General features: G+C 50.5%; 2 protein-coding genes across 7 annotated transcripts in view; one reads left to right on the plus strand and one right to left on the minus strand.

Moving 5' to 3' along the window:
- The window catches only part of SGSM1 (small G protein signaling modulator 1), a 70,768-nt gene extending 57,275 nt beyond the window's left edge, over positions 1-13,493 (minus strand). For all 6 annotated transcript variants that reach the window (XM_066370639.1, XM_066370642.1, XM_066370643.1 and 3 more), the window contains exons 1-2: positions 13,368-13,493; positions 13,216-13,259 (exon numbers count right to left, since the gene is read on the minus strand). In XM_066370639.1, coding sequence (XP_066226736.1) covers positions 13,216-13,259; positions 13,368-13,386 — 63 coding nt within the window. In that variant the 5' untranslated portion in view covers positions 13,387-13,493. The remainder of the gene's footprint in view (positions 1-13,215; positions 13,260-13,367) is intronic.
- PIWIL3 (piwi like RNA-mediated gene silencing 3) overlaps positions 13,385-17,880 on the plus strand; it is a 35,429-nt gene continuing 30,933 nt past the window's right edge. The window contains 1 exon segment of the mRNA XM_066363761.1: positions 13,385-13,616. Coding sequence (XP_066219858.1) covers positions 13,385-13,616 — 232 coding nt within the window.

Consider the following 17,880-nt stretch of genomic DNA (forward strand, 5'->3'; position numbering starts at 1 on the left):
CTAAAATACATAGCTTAGTTGCTGAGCAGTGGAGCAGGACCCCAGATGGGCAGAGCATCACCCCCTAGTAGGCTTGCCAGGTGGGTCCTGGTCAAGTCCAGGTACATGTGGGAGTCTGTCACTCTGCCTCCCTGCCTCCCACTTAATAAAAAATTAATTAATTAATTTAAAAAAAGAGCACATGGCTTACAAAAGGCAGGGTGGAGATTCAAATCCATGACTGTCTGCCCTGCATGAAGCCTAGCACATAATAGGTTCATTCATTCATTTAACAGACACCTACAAGTGCTTCCTACAATCCGAGTGGGAGCTTAACATACACGAGCCCACAAAATCAAAACAACCACGCAATACGGGTGTCACCGCTGTTACTCCATTTTCCAATCAGGTAGCTGATTTGGGAGGAACAAGGACCACTCACACTGGACCTGAATCAGGTCTCTGGCCCCACTGTCCCAGGTCGAGGTGGGGACCCAAGCAGCCAGGGGGCCAATGCACTTACTGCCTTTGCCCATGTCAGCCGAGTGTCGCAGCACGGCCACTCCCTGCTCCCGGAGCCAGGGTCAGGAGCGCTGCCAGCGCCACCTCTGCCCAGCCACCATCTTCCGTCATCTCTCCCAGGGCACCTGGCGCCTCCTAGCTCCCTCCTCCTGTCACACGTTGGTTCCCGAAGAAGAATCATGGCAACAAGAAGAAACGTCCAACTTAAAATGCTTATTACAAAGTGAAAGAAGCCAATGTGAAAAGGCTACATACTGTGTGGTTGGAAGTATGTGACATCCTGAAGAGGCAGCACCATGGAGACAGCGAAAAGCTCGGTGGCTGCCTGGGGCTGGGAGAAGGGGAGATGAAGTCAGAGCACAGAGCATAGAGGATTTCAGGGCAGTGAAACTATTCTGTAGGATGTCACAGTGGTGGGTACATGTCATGGTACATTTGTCACAACCCACAGAACAGACACCATCAAGAGTGAACCCAAATGTCACCGTGGACTTGAAGTTATAATGATGTGTCAGTGCAGGTTCATCCCTTGTAACAAACAAGTCACTCTGGTGCAGGATGTTGACTGGGGTGGGGGAGAGGGGGGGTGGGGGAGTGGGGTGGGGTGTAGGCTGTGTGTGTGGGGATGGGGGTATGTGAGAAATCTCTGGCCTGTCCAGGCGGTGGCGCAGTGGATAGAGTGCCGGACTGGGATGTGGAGGACCCAGGTTCGAGAACCCGAGGTCGCCAGCTTGAGCGCAGGCTCATCTGGTTTGAGCAAGGCTCACCAGCTTGGACCCAAGGTTGCTGGCTCGAGCAAGGGGTCACTAGGTCTGCTGAAGGCCCACAGTCAAGGCACATAAGAGAAAGCAACCAATGAAAAACTAAGGTGCCGCAACAAAATACTAATGATTGATGCTTCTCGTATCTCTCCGTTCCTGTCTGTCTGTCCCTATCTATTCCTCTCTCTGACTCTCTCTCTGTTTCTGTAAAAAAAAAGAAATCTCTGTACTTGCCACTCAATTTTTATTATGAACCTAAAACTGCTCTAAAAAAATAAGAGAAAAAAAAGTCCTTTCCTCACTCTGCACTAATGGAGGTGTCAGCAGGAATCTCAACCTTTTAGGAGACAGGCTACAGGCCTCCTTCCAAATGGGCACCCATGCATCCTCCGCTGGTTAAGGCCGCCCACCAGGACGCTGGGGCCTGAGCAGACCGGGGCCTGAAGGCATCTGGCACATGTAGGAGCTCAGCAAGCACAGGTGAATGGCTCACAGCTTCCTTTTCTGGCCTCTCAGTTCCAGGATAGCTCTGTCCCACCCTTCCTGCCCACACACTTCCATCCTGCCCTCCACACCCTCACAGACAATGAAAGCAAAGCCACACGAATGTCCTCCTGCAGTTCATCCCTGCGGTGGGAGTGCATGGGGAGGGGGACACCAACAGTAAAGCAGCGGCAGGTGGATCTCAGCGTTAGAAAACTCCCACCTCCCAACATGCCCTACACGTGGCTGTCGGGCTGGCAGGAGACAGGAATGCCTCTCACTCGGATGCTGCCAGCCTGGCCCCAGTTAATCATTTACTGGCGTGCCATAAACAGGCGCCAGGCACTGTGCCCTGACAGTGTGAGGACTGGCCAACCTGCCACAACCTGGATGGAGGGGTGTTCTGTGGCTGAGAACGGGTTTCCACAAACAGGCCTCCCACTGCCACCTGCACAGGTGCCCCAGACACCCCCGACAAGGGGGTTCCCCCATGCCTGATCCTGGAGTGTCCACCTGGGGGCACCTTGGCAAAGGTCCTCCCAGCCAACACTCCCAAGCACAGTCAGTCACCACTGGAGATGACGGGGCCAGCGTGTCTCACGTTCCCAGCCCACACGCTGGCGACCAGCCTGTGTTCTCCCGGGTACGGTGCCCACTGCGTGTGGCGGCTCCCGGGCAACGCGCCTCTCTTCCACCCACCCACGTGCCTCAGGCACGAGGAGCGCGCACACACTATCAGCTGCACCTAGATGCCGGCAGCTGCAGGAAAGTAAAAAATGAAATTCCCAGATGGTTGCTTAAAACACACACAGCGTGAACCAGAAAACAGACACCACCTCAACCCACGCTCAGGAGGAAAAGAAGTTGAATACTGTCCAAAGCCTGGATTAGAATCCTGGCTCTGCCTCCTACCTCTGCCTGTGCTTGGCTTTACTACCCTGTAAAATGAGACAATAAATAGGACCTACCCCTCTGAGGTTTCTCATGAGGATTAAATACATTAATGGGTGTACAGCACCTAGCACAATACCTAGAACACGACAGAACCTCTGGAAAAGCTCTAACCCTATGTTGTCCAACAGTATCACTAGCCGCATGTGGCTACTGAGTACCTGAAACATTGCCAGTGCAACTGGGGAAATATTTTTAATTTTATGTAATTGAAATATAGTAAGTAGGCACATATGACTGGCTCACATTGGACAGTGCAGATCTAGAACACAGCATGTGCCCAATAAATGCTAGTTATAATTATTATTAGGGACCGTCACCATCACAGAGCTCACTGGGTTAGCAATTAAGATGCACCATTTCATTTCTGACCTGTGAACCCTGACATCTTGCAGGGTGGTTCTGCACCGTATTTAGGTATTTGGGTTGCGGACCACCCAGAGGTATTGATGATAGCTGAGGATCCTCTCCACACAACAAGTACAAAGTGTTTGTACAATTTCAGGGCTTTGTACACCCCCAGAGTAGAAATCTCTCATCCGACAGACACCTGGCACACAGTGGGTACCCAGGCAGCACACCCGGGATCACAGCCAGGCACAGTGCACAGCAGTGGGCACTTCCGCTGCTAGAGGCTGAGCTCCAAAGGCAGGCACCCTCACTCCTTCGAGATGGACATCTGCGGCTTGTCTGCCTGTCTGGTCCTCTCACCTTGCCTCTCCTCTGGGACCCCTCCCTTGCTCTCAGAGAGCTGACTCCACACTTCACCCTTCAGGCTGGACCAATCAGAACACTCTGTACCATGGTGACTGGCACAAAAGAAGCACGTGACCCAGGTTGGTCCCATGAGACCTAATCCTAAGACTTTTGCTAGAACCATGGGAAAGGGGAAGCTCTCTTTCTGTTGTGATGCCAAGCTGGCAGATTGTGCCCTGAGAGCTGCAGGGCAACATTCTTCCTCCCCAAAGTGAGAGGCAGAGCATAAAGCCACTGTAGAGAAAGGTAGCACAAGAGATGGGCAGAGACGAGGTCCTACTGACACCACTGGAACCCCTGGATATAGCTGTACCTGATGCTGGGCCCACTCCAAACTCCCCAAACCCTTGAACCAATAAATCCTTTTTCTTTAGTAGATCTTTTCCTTTTCATTTTATGTTGATATATTTACTTACTGTTCTAGCTAGTTTTATGAGCAAGTTATTATTCAAGTTGAAATGGATGGACCTTGTGAAAATATCCTGTTCTGCTGCTTCTCAGCTATGTGACCTTGCTCCAGTTTCTTAACTTCTTTGAGGTTCAATTTCCTCATCAGTAAAAAGGAGTTGCTATTTGGACCTGCTCTACAGACAGACTGTTTTGTGGTTAAATGAGAAAAAGTAAAACACTACAGCAATGTTTAATTAATGGTACTTGCTACAATTTTAACTAATTTAGCATAACTTACTAAATAATAATGAAGAATTCAGGGCCCTAGTATCACCCAGTCTCTTGAACTCTTCGGATTTTAGTTATCTGATTTTTAAATGGGGCCTTACTGCAAAAGGACCTGTTTTATAAACACCCACGATCTGAGTTCCTTTCAAGATTTTGCAAAGAACAGGCACAAATATCTATTCATCTCCTATCTTCTTTTACTACCAAACAAAAAGAAAAAGAAAAAGAACACTGCTTCCCTCCGGAGTTCAGCACTCTTAGCTGCCTCACCCAGGGGCCCCTACAGCTAAGCGGCAGGGCCAGCGCGTTCCCGAGGGTTTCTGACTCCCTAGGCTGAGGGATTACGCATGCGGCCAGTCAGCACTGGAGCCCAGGGAAGACCCAGCTCCCACCCAGGATGGCCACAGGGCTAGTCAGGACTCAGCCCCTCCTCATCCCCACTCAAGGGCTCGTCCCTTTGGACCCTGTAAATACCGTTTCCCAATCGACAGCACTGCTCCTGAGGCCACAGCACTGCCCGCCCAGAGTTTATCCACGGAGAGAGACCCCACGCTGAGAGCACCTGCAACTTCAGATGAGACCAGAAAGGGCAGCAAAATGTCCTTACGGAGTTTTGTCCACTGGCTGCTAACTGGGTGAGCCAAGCCCGGTGCCTGGCTTGCCACAGACGCTGCCGATCGCCTGGCCGCCAGGGACGTACAGCGGCACCCCTGCATGGTGCGGGATGTCCTCGCCGTCAGATGCAGGAGGAAACTGAAGCCCGGGAGGTTTGTGCAGCTACTGAATGGCATGCTGCGACCTGAGCTCAGGACTTCCAGGTCCAAAGGCTGGCCCCTTCCCGACCCCACACTCTCAGCATAGTTCGTAACCACAAAGGGCCCCTGATCTGGGCCCCAGAGCAATGCAAAGCAGGGTTCTGGAGCCGGACCCCCAGCTGTGCCGCTGATAACTTCTGTGCCTCAGTGTCTTTATCTATAAGGGCAAGTGTGTATCCACCTCAAGCGCCATTGGGACAATTAAATGAAGTCATCCATATAAAATGCTTAGTAAATGCTGTTAAAAAAAATACCAAAAACTTTATCCTATGCTTTTGTTGAGCCCCTGGTTTCCTTAAGTGGAGTAGACTCCCAGAAAGTCTTATCACCTGTTGAGTTTTAATAAGTCTTAAATACGGACTTGGCAAATTCAGAAGACAGAAAATATCAGGGAGACTTGGCTCTCAGAGAGTGATGTCAGCCAAATTAGATGACTCGAGGTTCTCAGAATCCTGGAGCCTATCCAACCTCATTCCCTTAGAAAGCAGGACAGAGAGACAGGAAAAGGAGACTGGCTAGAAGGCCACAGGTTGTTAGGGGCAGAGCTAGGACAAGGCCTCAGGTGTCCTCGCCTCCCATGGTGATGACAGAAGTGCCCTTCCTACCTGCCAACCAACAATGAATGCTACCACAGCCTCCCGGAGCCCCTCGTGAGGTCACTACAGTGGAGCCCAGCCAGACTGCATGGGAGATGAAACTAAGCAGGAGAGCGGGGCCCCTGCTGTCACCTCGAGCCAGGGGGCTAAAGCCAAGCCATCACCACCAGGAGCTCCTGAAAGCATCAAAATGCACGGACAGCACGGCTGCATTATTCATGAGGAGTCCTGCCGTCCAAAAAGCGCAAGCATGACACACAGAAACTGTTTGAGTCAACCCTGCGAGCATCAGCGAGCCCCAAAATATCCCAGCCAGAATGTCTGGATTCATTCTGCAAGCATTTTTGGAACCCCTTCTTGGCCCAGCAGGGGAGTAAACGGGGGAGCTGTGACTTCCGGCCCAAGAATGGAAAGCTTGAAGAACAAGACAGAAGTTTCCTCTAATGACCTGTGCCCACCCCTCATCTGTCACCAACATTACTGTTCACCCTGCAGTCCGAGCAATCTGCAACATAGGTGAGCTCATGCTCCCCCTCGCTCAAAAGGCTCCCCTGTCACTCAGAGTAAAAGCCAGAGCTTCCAAGGGGTGATCAGCCTCCTGCTCCTTCTCTGACCTCATCTCCTCCCCCTTCACTCTTTTACTTCCCACCAGCCTCACTGGCCTCCTTGCTATTCACTGTTCCTCAAGGCCTTTGTACATGCTGTTCCCTCTGTCAGGAACACCCTTCCTGCAGTCGTCGGCATGGCTTCCTCCTTTCTTTCAGGTCTCTGCTCAAATGCCACCTTAGCAAAAAGGCCATCCCTCCGGAGAGAACCTTCCCACCATTCTCCAGCCCTTTCCAGCTTTATTTTCCTCAGAGCGCCTAATACATATTTATTGCTTATCTATCTATCCCCGACCTAGACTGTATGCTGTATGAGAGCATGCGTGCAGGCATGTTGCTTTGCTCATTTCTCATTCTGCAGTTCCTAGAACAGTGCTTGGCACATAGTAGATGCATAATAAATATTTGTGGAAGGAAAAAGAAAAGAGAGATGGAGAGGAGGGAAGGGAGGAAGAGAGGAAGGAGGGAAGAGAAGAGGGAGGAGAGGGAGAGAGGAGGGAGGGGAGGGAGAGAGGAGGGAGGGGAAGAGAGTCCATCCTGGCCCCTGCCATCAGCTGAAACTTCCCAAACTACAATTCCCAACAAGACCTTCCTTGGCCATAAATCCTCTACAGCTCCCCACTATCTGATGGAGCAAACACTGCAGCCTGGCACTCACAGCCCTGCACAAGCTAGAAGAAAACAGAATTTTCTGGTCTCATCTCCTTCCCCTACACACAACTGACCCCAAGCCGTGTTTCCAGGAACTCTGCCGAAACTCAGGGCTGCCCACCACTGCCCTGGGAGCCAGGGTCAGGAAGCCACCCTTCAGATCCTGACAAAGTGGAATCTGAGTCCTGGCTTCTCTGTGGACTACCTACCTGTGTGACCTTAAAGTGAGCTGCTCAATGTCCCCGTGCCTCTCCTTCCTCATTGATCAGGTGAAAGAAGAGACAATTACTCTCTCTCTTAAGGCTGTCCTGAAGAGTGCAGGAGGAGACGCTTGGGGAGCTCCAGGGACAGTGTCCATCCCCGAGGCTTCACAACCTCAACAGCAGTGCCATTATGGCCTGGAAGCTTCTTTGCTTCTTTGCTGCGGGGCCATCCTGTGCCCTGCAGGAAGCTGCGCAGGAACCCTGGCCTCTAGCTACTAGGTGCTGGTAGCAACCACACTTGTGACAACCAAAAATGTCTCTAGACATTGCCAAATGTCCCCTGAGGTAGGGCTGCCAGATTTAGTAATATATACTTACGCCAAAAATTATTCATTATCTAAAATTCAAATTGAATTGTGACATGAGTGTTATGAAAAGAACCACTGGGTTAAAGGAGAACCACCATGGGGTCCCAGTAGGAACATCAGTTGTTTCTCTCACCTTCCTCCAACCTTCTTTTTTATATATATATTTTATTGATTGATTTTTAGAGAGAAGGGAGAGAAAGAGAGAGAGAGAGAGAAGGGGGAGGAGCAGGAAGCATCAACTCCCATATGTGCCTTGACCAGGCAAGCGCAGGGTTTCGAACCGGCAACCTCAGTGTTCCAGGTTGACGCTTTATCCCACTGCGCCACCACTGGTCAGGCCCTCCAACCTTCTTAGCACGTGTCCAACCCGCCTCCTCCATCCCATCGCCTTCCACCCAGGTGGGAGGCTCAGCGCCGCAAACAAGCCCAGCTCAGCCCTTGTGAGGATGGCTCCCCCGGCCAAGGCCCTTCCACCAGCTCTAGACCGCAGAGCTCAAAGAGCTTCCTTGCCAGCGCCCACTTCATCCCCCTTGCCTCCTTCCTGGGTTCTGTCCTCCTGCCAGCAAGCCCCCCCACCCCAACCTCCTCCTTCTCTGCTTCAATTAAGAGGCCTCCCAGGCCCAGCCTGGAGGCAGGAAAACAAGGCAGTTAGTCACTTTGCTTCCGTTATCAATTCAGAGTCACATGGCTGGCTCCTTTAATGGCAGTCGTCATGGCAACGGGAAGCCAGTGCCTGCTCTCTCTGGGAACCAAAACAAAATTAGCTGGTGGAGGTAGGGAGAGAGAAGGAGGGGAGGGAGAATGGAGGGAGCCAGGAGGGAGAAGGAGGGGAGAATGGAGGGAGCCAGGAGGGAGCCAGGAAGGAGCCGGGGTAGAGCTGGCTGGATTGAACTGGATGAACTCATGTGGAGGACACCCTGTCTCTAGCTTTCCCTTGGTGGCACTGGGTAGGCAGGAGAAAATAAGATGCCTGCCCTGGTGAAGCTCAGGCTAACGTGGTTGGTGTTTTCACACTGTTGATCCTGACAGCTGAGTAATTTTCATCTCCATTATGAATAAACTGAAACCCAGACATTTGTGAAGGGAAAAGGATGCTCATCCAAGATCGTGCAATTTACAAGCAATCCATTTCAGCTCCCCCCTCTTCTTTCCCTATTCCTCAAGTGCTCCCCATTCCTCCCCCCTTCCTTTTATAACAGGACCAGGTGCTCTGTCCCCACTGCATCCAGCACTGTTCTTCTTTCTCTGGGAACGCCCCCTACTTCTGGGTCCTCCCATTCCTCAAGTCCACCGTGCTCCCTGCGGCCAAAGTTTTTACAGATGCAGTTCCCTCTGCCAGGAATGGTTTTCCTGTGTCTCTTCCCACCTCCTACCTTCACCTAAAAGGCCGACTCATCCATCCTTCACATATCTTCTTTAATGTGAGATACGTTTACGATACATTAACTGCATGCGGTTACTTCTCTCTCCTGTTCTTGTGCCGCAAAGTGCCTTTCCAACAGACCTTGGTGCACCGCCTTTAATTACCTTTTTAATTACAATCAGAATGTCTTCTGGGGTTGTCAGCCATACTGGAATGTCAGCCCCTAGAGCGCAGGGCCTATCTCGTTCACTGCTACATCTACAGAGGCCTGGCACACAGACGCCCCTCAGTAAGTAAATGCACCGGCATTTGAACCCAGCTCTGGCTGGTCCCAGAGCTCCTTTTTAAAAATTTTTTCCATTGATGAAAAAGAGAGAGAAGGGGTGGGAGAGAGAGAGGCATCAACTTGCTGTTCCACTCAGTTGCTCCATCCAGTTGTGTACTCAATGATTGCTTCTCACTCCTGCCCTGACCAGGGATCAAACCTGCGACCTCAGTAAACTGGAGTAACACTTCATCCACTGAACCACCCAGCCAGGGCCCCAAAGCTCCTTCTTGACCTGCTTCACGGTATACTGGGTCACAATGGCTTCCTGAGTCAGCACTGGACTGTGTCCAGCCCCACAGCCCCTGCTGGCCTTTGTGGTTTCAGTGGCTCAGGCAAAGCTGCCACCCTGCCTGGCTTATCTATAGCAACTGATTGTGAAGCCACCCCTTCCAGGAAGGATGTGAGGAGCCTCTGATGTGGCTCCTCTGAACCCAGACAGTGAGAACACCTGAGTTGACTCCCAGATTTTTACACATTCCACTGGAGACTGGCTCTCAGATATTAGGGAGAGATGCTCCCCAAGGGGAAGGAAAGAAAAGATGTCTGATTTGGGGGGAACAAACTTGTCACCATGCCTTTAGGGGGCACTCATGCTGAACAGGGGGGCTCACAGGCAGAAGACTTGAACCTGTTCCCATTCATTCGTCTGTACCCTTGAAACATCACTTACTCTCCCTGGGCCAGTTTTCTCGTCTGTACAGTGGAAGTTATGGCACCTACACATGCCGAGATTGTAGAACTGTGTAGATATGGATGGGCACATGTTGGGCAAATAAGTTTGTAAAATTTGTGTTATTTGAGTTTGCTCATTTTTAGTGTTAAAAATGGCGCTGGGCAGCGCCAGGTATGTGATCTGTGAAATTGCTAATTACCTTCCTGCTTGGGAAGGGCCATTGTTTTGTGTACTGGAGGAGAGGTTTTCGCACCAGAAAGTTTTAAAAAGAAAGGAGAGGAAGGAGGAGAAGGAGAGAAGAGAAGCCAAGATGGCAGGGAAAGAGAGAGAAGCCATGTTTGCAGAGTGGCAGAGTGCTGGAGGAGAAGCTGGGGAACCAGAGGTGAGGGGCTTTTGGACTGGTGGGGCCTTTGATTCTAGGAGAAACTGGAGAAGATTCTCCTGGTTGTGGAACCGGAGAATGTGTCAGTGGCTTTGGGAGCCCTGAGTGAAAGGGAAGTGTTTTTTCCTTGTGTGTTTGCTTGCCGGCTTGTGCGAGACTTGAATAAAGGAATGGCCCATCATTTTTTGGCTCCACTGCTTCTTTACTTCCTGCCCGAATTCAGTGAGAACCTGCATGTGAATGGCCACCATGACGGTGTCTACTGGCCCTATAGCATGTTAGTGACACAGGGGTAAGAATCTGGCTCTTGTGTCAGACAGACCTGGGGTAGGTCCCCAACTCTGTCCCTTCTTGGTGTGTGTTCTTGAGCCACTCTCCCTTCCTCTCCAAGCCTCTTTTCTTGTCTATAAAATGGAGACAACCTCGCTCACCTCAAAAAGTTACTGTGCACACAGGGTAGGGCACAGAGTAACCCCTAGTAAATGGGAGCTCTGATTACTAAAATGATGTGCCCCAAGGAATGCAGAATTTAGAAACAGCCACCAATTTGTAACTGTTAAGTCCTACCTTCTGATTATATATATCCAGGGTCAATGGGTACTTGAGGCCCTTTGTCCAAACTTGCAAGGTTCTGCCCGGCCGCCTGCAGGTACCAAGCAGGATGCCAGGCGGTCCCTGATCAGGATCTGACCTCAGCCTGATGCCTGGCAGAAAGCTCATTTTGTGCCCCAAACCCCGCCCCTCCTAGGAGAGAAGATGAGGCCCAGACCACTGGCCACCAGGGACAAAGTATCCCCCCAGCCTGGCCAATAGCCCAAACTAGACTGATATGATGGAGCCTCCAAGGGCACTGAATCAATGCTTCCTTCTCTAGATGTGGAAACTGAGTCCTTGAGAGGGAAAGGGAGGGAAGGGACTTGTCCAGGGCACCAAGAGAGCTGCTGGCAGAGCTGGGAGCCCTGCCCAGAGGCATACGCACTGCTTCCCCCAGATGCCCTGATGTTCTTCTGCCTGCAGCCCCCTCCCAGCGGAACCAGCCAACCATTTCCTTAAAAACACAGCTACTGCAGGTGAAAACATCTGGGGAGCACATATTAAATCTAGTTCTGGTTAAACAATAAACAAAAGACTGTAGATTTTTAACCCGAAGACTTGGGTGGGGGCTGTCTGTATATGCCCTGCCCCAAAATAGTCATGAGAATGTGTGGGCCTGTAGGTTTTGTTGGAAAGAGGGTTGAGACAGAGCTTTCTTCAGGTCCCCAGAGGGGTCTCTATGAGGGCTGAGCTGAAAAGTTCTGGGCCTTTCTGAGTGATTCCATGTATCCTGTATTCTTCCTTATTAATAAAGGCCGGAATGTGCAACCGGTCCTGGAGCTGATTCCTGCAACATGGAGCACACCAAGCACATACACACACATAGACACACCCACACTCCCCAAGGAGGGAGAGGCAGCAACAGGTTGCAGCCTGGGGGCTGTCCTTGATGGCTGTCCCCCACCAAGCGAGGAGGGGCTTCTTGGTGCTCAATGCTGACACCAGATGCTGACACCCAGACACACACAGAGGCACAGGGATCAAGCCAGCCCCCAAGGTCTATAGGCTGAGGACTCAAGATATAACAGTGATGTTAGCTCAGCAGCAATGGGGTCCCCGACTGAGGGATGTGAGTGATATGAAGAGTGCAATACACACACACTCACTGCCTCACTCATTTACACACAGATTCATACATCACACACACAAATATACACACACAGTCACTGCCTCACTCACACACAGACTCATACATCACACACACATGGATATACACACAGTCACAGCCTCACTCACACACAGACTCATACATCACACACACAAATATACACACACAGTCACAGCCTCACTCACACACAGACTCATATATCACATACACATGGATATACATACACAGTCACAGCCTCACTCACACACAGACTCATATATCACATACACATGGATATACATACACAGTCACAGCCTCACTCACACACAGACTCATACATCACACACACATGGATATACACACAGTCACAGCCTCACTCACACACAGACTCATGCATCACACACACACACGAATATATATACTCACCTCACTCATTCACACAGATTCTTGCACTACACAAACACACATTGTACTCAAAAATACAGATAAACACACACAGATACACGTACACACAACACATAGAGATAACACTGAGGTATCTCCAAACAGATACAAAGACAGTCTCAGCTACACACACTCATAGCCACATGTCCTTACCCACACAGGCGCGTACATACATATACATATACACACATGCGCGCGCACGCGCACACACACACACACACACACAGTCCAGACATCTGAAATGCTTCCCCAGACACCCATCACTATAGATTCTCCCCCCTCTGCAGGAAATCATGGGCTTTTAACTCTAAAGGCTAGTCTGGGCTCCCTGCTGGCCCCGGAGAGGAGAGAGGGACAGAAGGGTAACTGAACCCTGTCTGATTCTCAACCTCCTTTATGGATGAAGGGTAAGGGGTCCCTACCTGCCATGTGCGGGCACATGCCCACAAATGGAGTAACCCCCTGACCAGGGACTCTCAGGGAGGGTGTCCCCAGGCTCCTGGGGGTGGCTCCAAGAACAGAGAATTCAGAAGGGGCCTCACGGGTGTGTGTTGGGAGAGGCTTTATTTTCCCAAAGGGTTATCTTTCCCCTTTCCTAAAATCTGGTCCTCTTTCTGCAGCACCCCTCCACGCCCAATCAGCCCCAGGAGCTTGTCTCATTGTAGTGGCTCCTCCACGAGAGGGGTTCCAACCCAGACACATGCAGGAGTGCCCCAAAGCTGGAGATCCCTCGCGCTGCATCCACCCCGGCACACAGCAGAAAAACATCCAGAGGCCCCCATACCTGAAGCTCCCACCCCCAAACTCACCAGCCTTCAATCGTCTGGGAGCTTAAGTACCCACCCAGGTGAGCCCCACAACCAAGGTGGCCGCCCCCCTCCGCCTTTGAGATTCTTTCCTCGGGGCCGCTACGACTGTCCCCTCCCGCAGAGGTTGCACCCCCTCCTCTACCCCCCTCCCCCACCTCCCCACCTACCTCCTTCTTGGCGGTGCGCAGCAACCTCTGCCGGGTCTCCGCCCCTGTGGGACAAGACAGGAGGGCAGCGGGTCAGCCGAGGGCTAGGGCTGGGGCCGGGGCCGGGGCCCGGGGCTGCCTTCCCGCCGCCCCTGCGCCTCGCGCCCCCTCACCCCCGGGGCCCGAAGCCATGGCTGGGCGCGCGGCGTTCCGAATCCCAGGCGGCGGCTGTGGCGGCTGTGGCGGCTGCGGCGGCTCTTGGTCGCTGGGTTCCCGAGCTGCGGCCGCGGCGGGGCGGGGCCGGGCGCGACTGATGTCAGCATCCGTCAGGCGTGCGGCCCCGCCCCCCGGAAACATACTGCCGGGCCTTCCAGGTTCCGCGGCTCAAAGATCCTCCCCGCCAAACGCACACCCTCACTCCGGTACCCCCAGAGTCAGACATCCCAATGAACCCCCCTTCTTCCTGCCCTACTCCAGCGCCCCACACCCCCGTTTGTGGGGCAGGACAGCGTATTTCTACAATGTCTGCTATGTGCCAGGTTCGAGGAAGGGGCACCCTCTCTGAACCTGTTTTCTCGTCTTTAAAACGGGTATATGATTACCTGGGAATGATACACTTAAATGAGATAGTGAATGTAAAACGCTTAACTTATACCTAGGGAGAAACAACTGCAGCACCGAAAAAAGGTTGCTGCAGCTGCTATTTTCCCTATTATTAATATTATTATTGCTGAGTCTAATAGGATATACTGGCTCTCCATTAAGGAAAGGCCAAGCCTTAAGTGACCCCTTCCCCGCTACTTGCAGGTCATTGGGAGAGTGGAGTCCTCCCAGGAGCCTGTATCTATTCGGGCGATGCTGTTAGCCAGATATCCAGGACTGCGCAGGCAATGGGCTCTTTGGGACCAAGGCTTGTTCAACCAAGTTTCTGACTGCATCCACCTAGAATGCAACTCAGGTTTACAAATATTTATTGAGAAGCTACTATGTGCCAGAATACTGTGCTGGGGATACTGAAGTGAGCAAGACAGACAGGAAACCCTGCCCTGAGGTAGACAACAAAATAAATAAATGATATAGCATGTTGGAAGAATCTGGAGAAAAATAAACTAGACAAGAGAGACAGGGCGGGCCCAGATGGCTAGGGTTTGCATTATAAGGTTCCGTAGTAGAGAGAGACCCCACTGAAAAGGTGATATTTGAGCAAAGAGGAATAGAAGTTGGCAGTGGAGGTTTTTGAAGTAAGAGCATTCCAGGCAAAGGAAACAGCAAGTGTAAAAGCCCTGGTGGTGGGAGGTGCCCACTGAGTATGTCAATAGCAAGAGGCCAGTGTGGCTGGAATGGCATGAGCAAGTCCACTTTAAGAATTTACAATCCTGCCCCCAAAGTGCCCCCTTCCAGAAGAGCTGAGAGCAGCTCTGCGTGTACCCTCTCCCTGCAGCGGTGAATCCAGAGCCCCCTCTTTTCCATTTGCCAGTGTCTAGGGCAGGGGTAGTCAACCTTTTTATACCCACCGCCCACTTTTGTATCTCTGTTAGTAGTAAAAATTTTCTAACCACCCACCGGTTCCACAGTAATGGTAATTTTTAAAATTTTATTTATTTATTTATTTATTTATTTGTATTTTTCTGAAGCTGGAAACAGGGAGGCAGTCAGACTCCCACATGCGCCCGACCGGGATCCACCCAGCACGCCCACCAGGGGGCGATGCTCTGCCCATCCAGGGCATCGCAGTGTTGTGACCAGAGCCACTCTAGCGCCTGAGGCAGAGGCAGAAGCCATGGAACCATTCTCAGCACCCGGGCCATCTTTGCTCCAATGGAGCCTTGGCTGCAGGAGGGGAAAAGAGAGACAGGGAGGAAGGAGAGGGGGAGGGGTGGAGAAGCAGATGGGCGCTTCTCCTGTGTGCCCTGGCAGTGAATCGAACCCGGACTTCCACACGCCAGGCCGACACTCTACCACTGAGCCAACCGGCCAGGGCCAGTGATGGTGATTTATAAAGTAGGGAAATAACTTTACTTTATAAAATTTATAAAGCAGCCTGACCAGGCGGTGGCACAGCAGATAGAACGTTGGACTGGGATGCAGAGGACCCAGGTTTGAGACCCTGAGGTAGCCAGCTTGAGCACAGGCTCATCTGGCTTGAGCAAAAAGCTCACCAGGTTGAACCCAAGGTCACTGGCTTGAGCAAGGGGTTACTTGGTCTGCTGAAGGCCCATGGTCAAGGCACATATGAGAAAGCAATCAATGAACAGCTAAGGTGTCGCAACGAAAAACTGATAATTGATGCTTCTCATCTCTCTCTGTTCCTGTCTGTCTGTCCTTGTCTATCTCTCTTTCTATAAATAAAATAAATAAATAAATAAAATTTAAAAAAATTTATAAAGCAAAGTTACAGCAAGTTAAAGCATATAATAATAATTACTTAACAAGTACTTTATGTCGGATTTTCTCTAAGTTTGGCAGAATAAATCTTTATAAAACAACTTAATAGAGTTAAATCTATCTTTTTATTTATACTTTGGTTGCTCTGCTACCGCCCACCATGAAAGCTAGAATGTCCACTAGTGGGCAGTAGGGACTAGGTTGACTACCACTGGTCTAGGGTCTTTGCCCATGAGCCTCAGAGGCCAACTTTGGCTAATTTGGGCAAAGGGAGTAAACTGGAAGGCTACTGGGTCTATAGGAGCCTGGAGAACTGAGAAATGGGATGAAACCAATAGCATGCGTGTCTGAGAGGCTGCATCTAGCCCTGGAATAAGGGAGTGTTCTAGTCCAAAATCCCAGTGGTCATTGCTAAGTGGCTGCGTAGAATTGTATCAGAAACGCCAGCCTGTGTGTGTTTTAGTTGCAGACACATCTATTGAATTTGAATCAGGGCTGAGGTTTTCCCTCGTCCTCTCAGAATACTGAACTCTTTAATATTTGCTACAGAGTTCAGGAGATTCTATGATTCTAAGAGCTCCCATTTAGTGAGGACCACGGACAGGCTTGCCAAACATTTAGCTGTGGGCTGGTGATAACAAGTTCTCCATTTATGAATCAACTGCTTTTCATTTACACTTCTAGGCACAGGTAATGGCATCGGTGCATATATATATCCCTTTTCCTCACTTTTCTCCTTCAAGTTTTCCTCTGCCCTTGGTGCTTTTGAAATAAGCCCAAGCTTCACTTTTGGCCCTTAATATTATCATTGATATTTTATAACATATTATGCATTACTATCCAGTATTGCAAAAACCTTCACTCACTACTTCCAGGTCACTTAAAAATTTTAACTAATTTTAATTTTCATACAATTTGTTTTTTTAAAATTGATTTTAGAGAGGTGAGAGAACTGAGACAGTGGGGAAGAGTGGGAAGCATCAATTCATAGTTGCTTCTCATATGTGCCTCGACCTGGGCAAGCCCAGGGTTTACAAATTGGCCACCTCAGCATTCCAGGTTAATGCTTTATCTACTGCATCACCACAGGTTAGGCATTTTCATACAATTTCAGATGCAGAAAAGTTTTGAGCAGAGCACAAGGTATGTCAGTATAGCCTTCACTGAGAATCATCAACTCTACATTTGCTCTCTATAACTTAATTTGCTGTCTCTTACAAAAAGTTGCACACATATAATATATAACTCTTGATGAGTTTGGACAAAGGTACACACGTATGATACTATCACTACAACCAAGGTACTAAACATAATCATCACCTCCAAAATGTGCTTGAAGCAGAGATGGGAGTAGTGTGAGGAGGGGAATTTGAAGCAGAGAGGGAAGGAGTGATCAACGTGATTTTCAATAGCAGTGGTTCTCAACCGGTGCTGAGATCCTTACATATGCCGATGGCTTTAGGCGACCCCTGTGTTTTGGTCGTTGGACCCCCGCCGGGGTCGCGACCCACAGGTTGAGAACCGCTGTTCTATAGGGTGGTCGGGGCAGGCCTCTGTAGTCTGTCTCCATTAATTTACAGAGGCGTGCTAATCATTCTGTTAAAATTCTTTCCATCTCCCCTCTCTGGGATTACTTCTGCTTTCTCTTTTCAAGGATTCTTTGTGATGTCTCCTTTTTGTCTTAATCAGGCCACATGGTGGTTTTGCTATTATGTATATCGGTTTCTTAAAGAACCATCTCTTCATTTTATTTATAAGCTCTATGTATTTTTTTTTCACCTTCGATTACACCATTATTTCTCATTGGTTGGTTCAGTTTAGTTTGCTGTGTGACTCGGTTTTCTCACTGCAGGTGTAAATAATAAATATATAAATACATGTGTGGGCCCTGGCCGGTTGGCTCAGTGGTAGAGCGTCGGCCTGGCATGCAGGAGTCCCGGGTTCGATTCCCGGCCAGGGCACACAGGAGAAGCGCCTATTTGCTTCTCCACCCCCTCCCCTTCCTCTCTGTCTCTCTTCCCCTCCCGCAGCCAAGGCTCCATTGGAGCAAAGATGGCCCGGGTGCTGGGGATGGCTCCTTGGCCTCTGCCCCAGGCACTAGAGTGGCTCTGGTCGTGGCAGAGCGATGCCCGGGAGGGGCAGAGCATCGCCCCCTGGTGGGCAGAGCGTTGCCCCTGGTGGGCATGCCGGGTGGATCCTGGTCGGGCGCATGTGGGAGTCTGTTTGACTGTCTCTCCCCGTTTCCAGCTTCAGAAAAATACAAAAACAAAAACAAAAACATGTGTGAACATGTGTGTATAT

This window comes from Saccopteryx leptura, chromosome 2, assembly GCF_036850995.1.
Source record: "Saccopteryx leptura isolate mSacLep1 chromosome 2, mSacLep1_pri_phased_curated, whole genome shotgun sequence".
Taxonomy (NCBI): domain Eukaryota; kingdom Metazoa; phylum Chordata; class Mammalia; order Chiroptera; family Emballonuridae; genus Saccopteryx; species Saccopteryx leptura.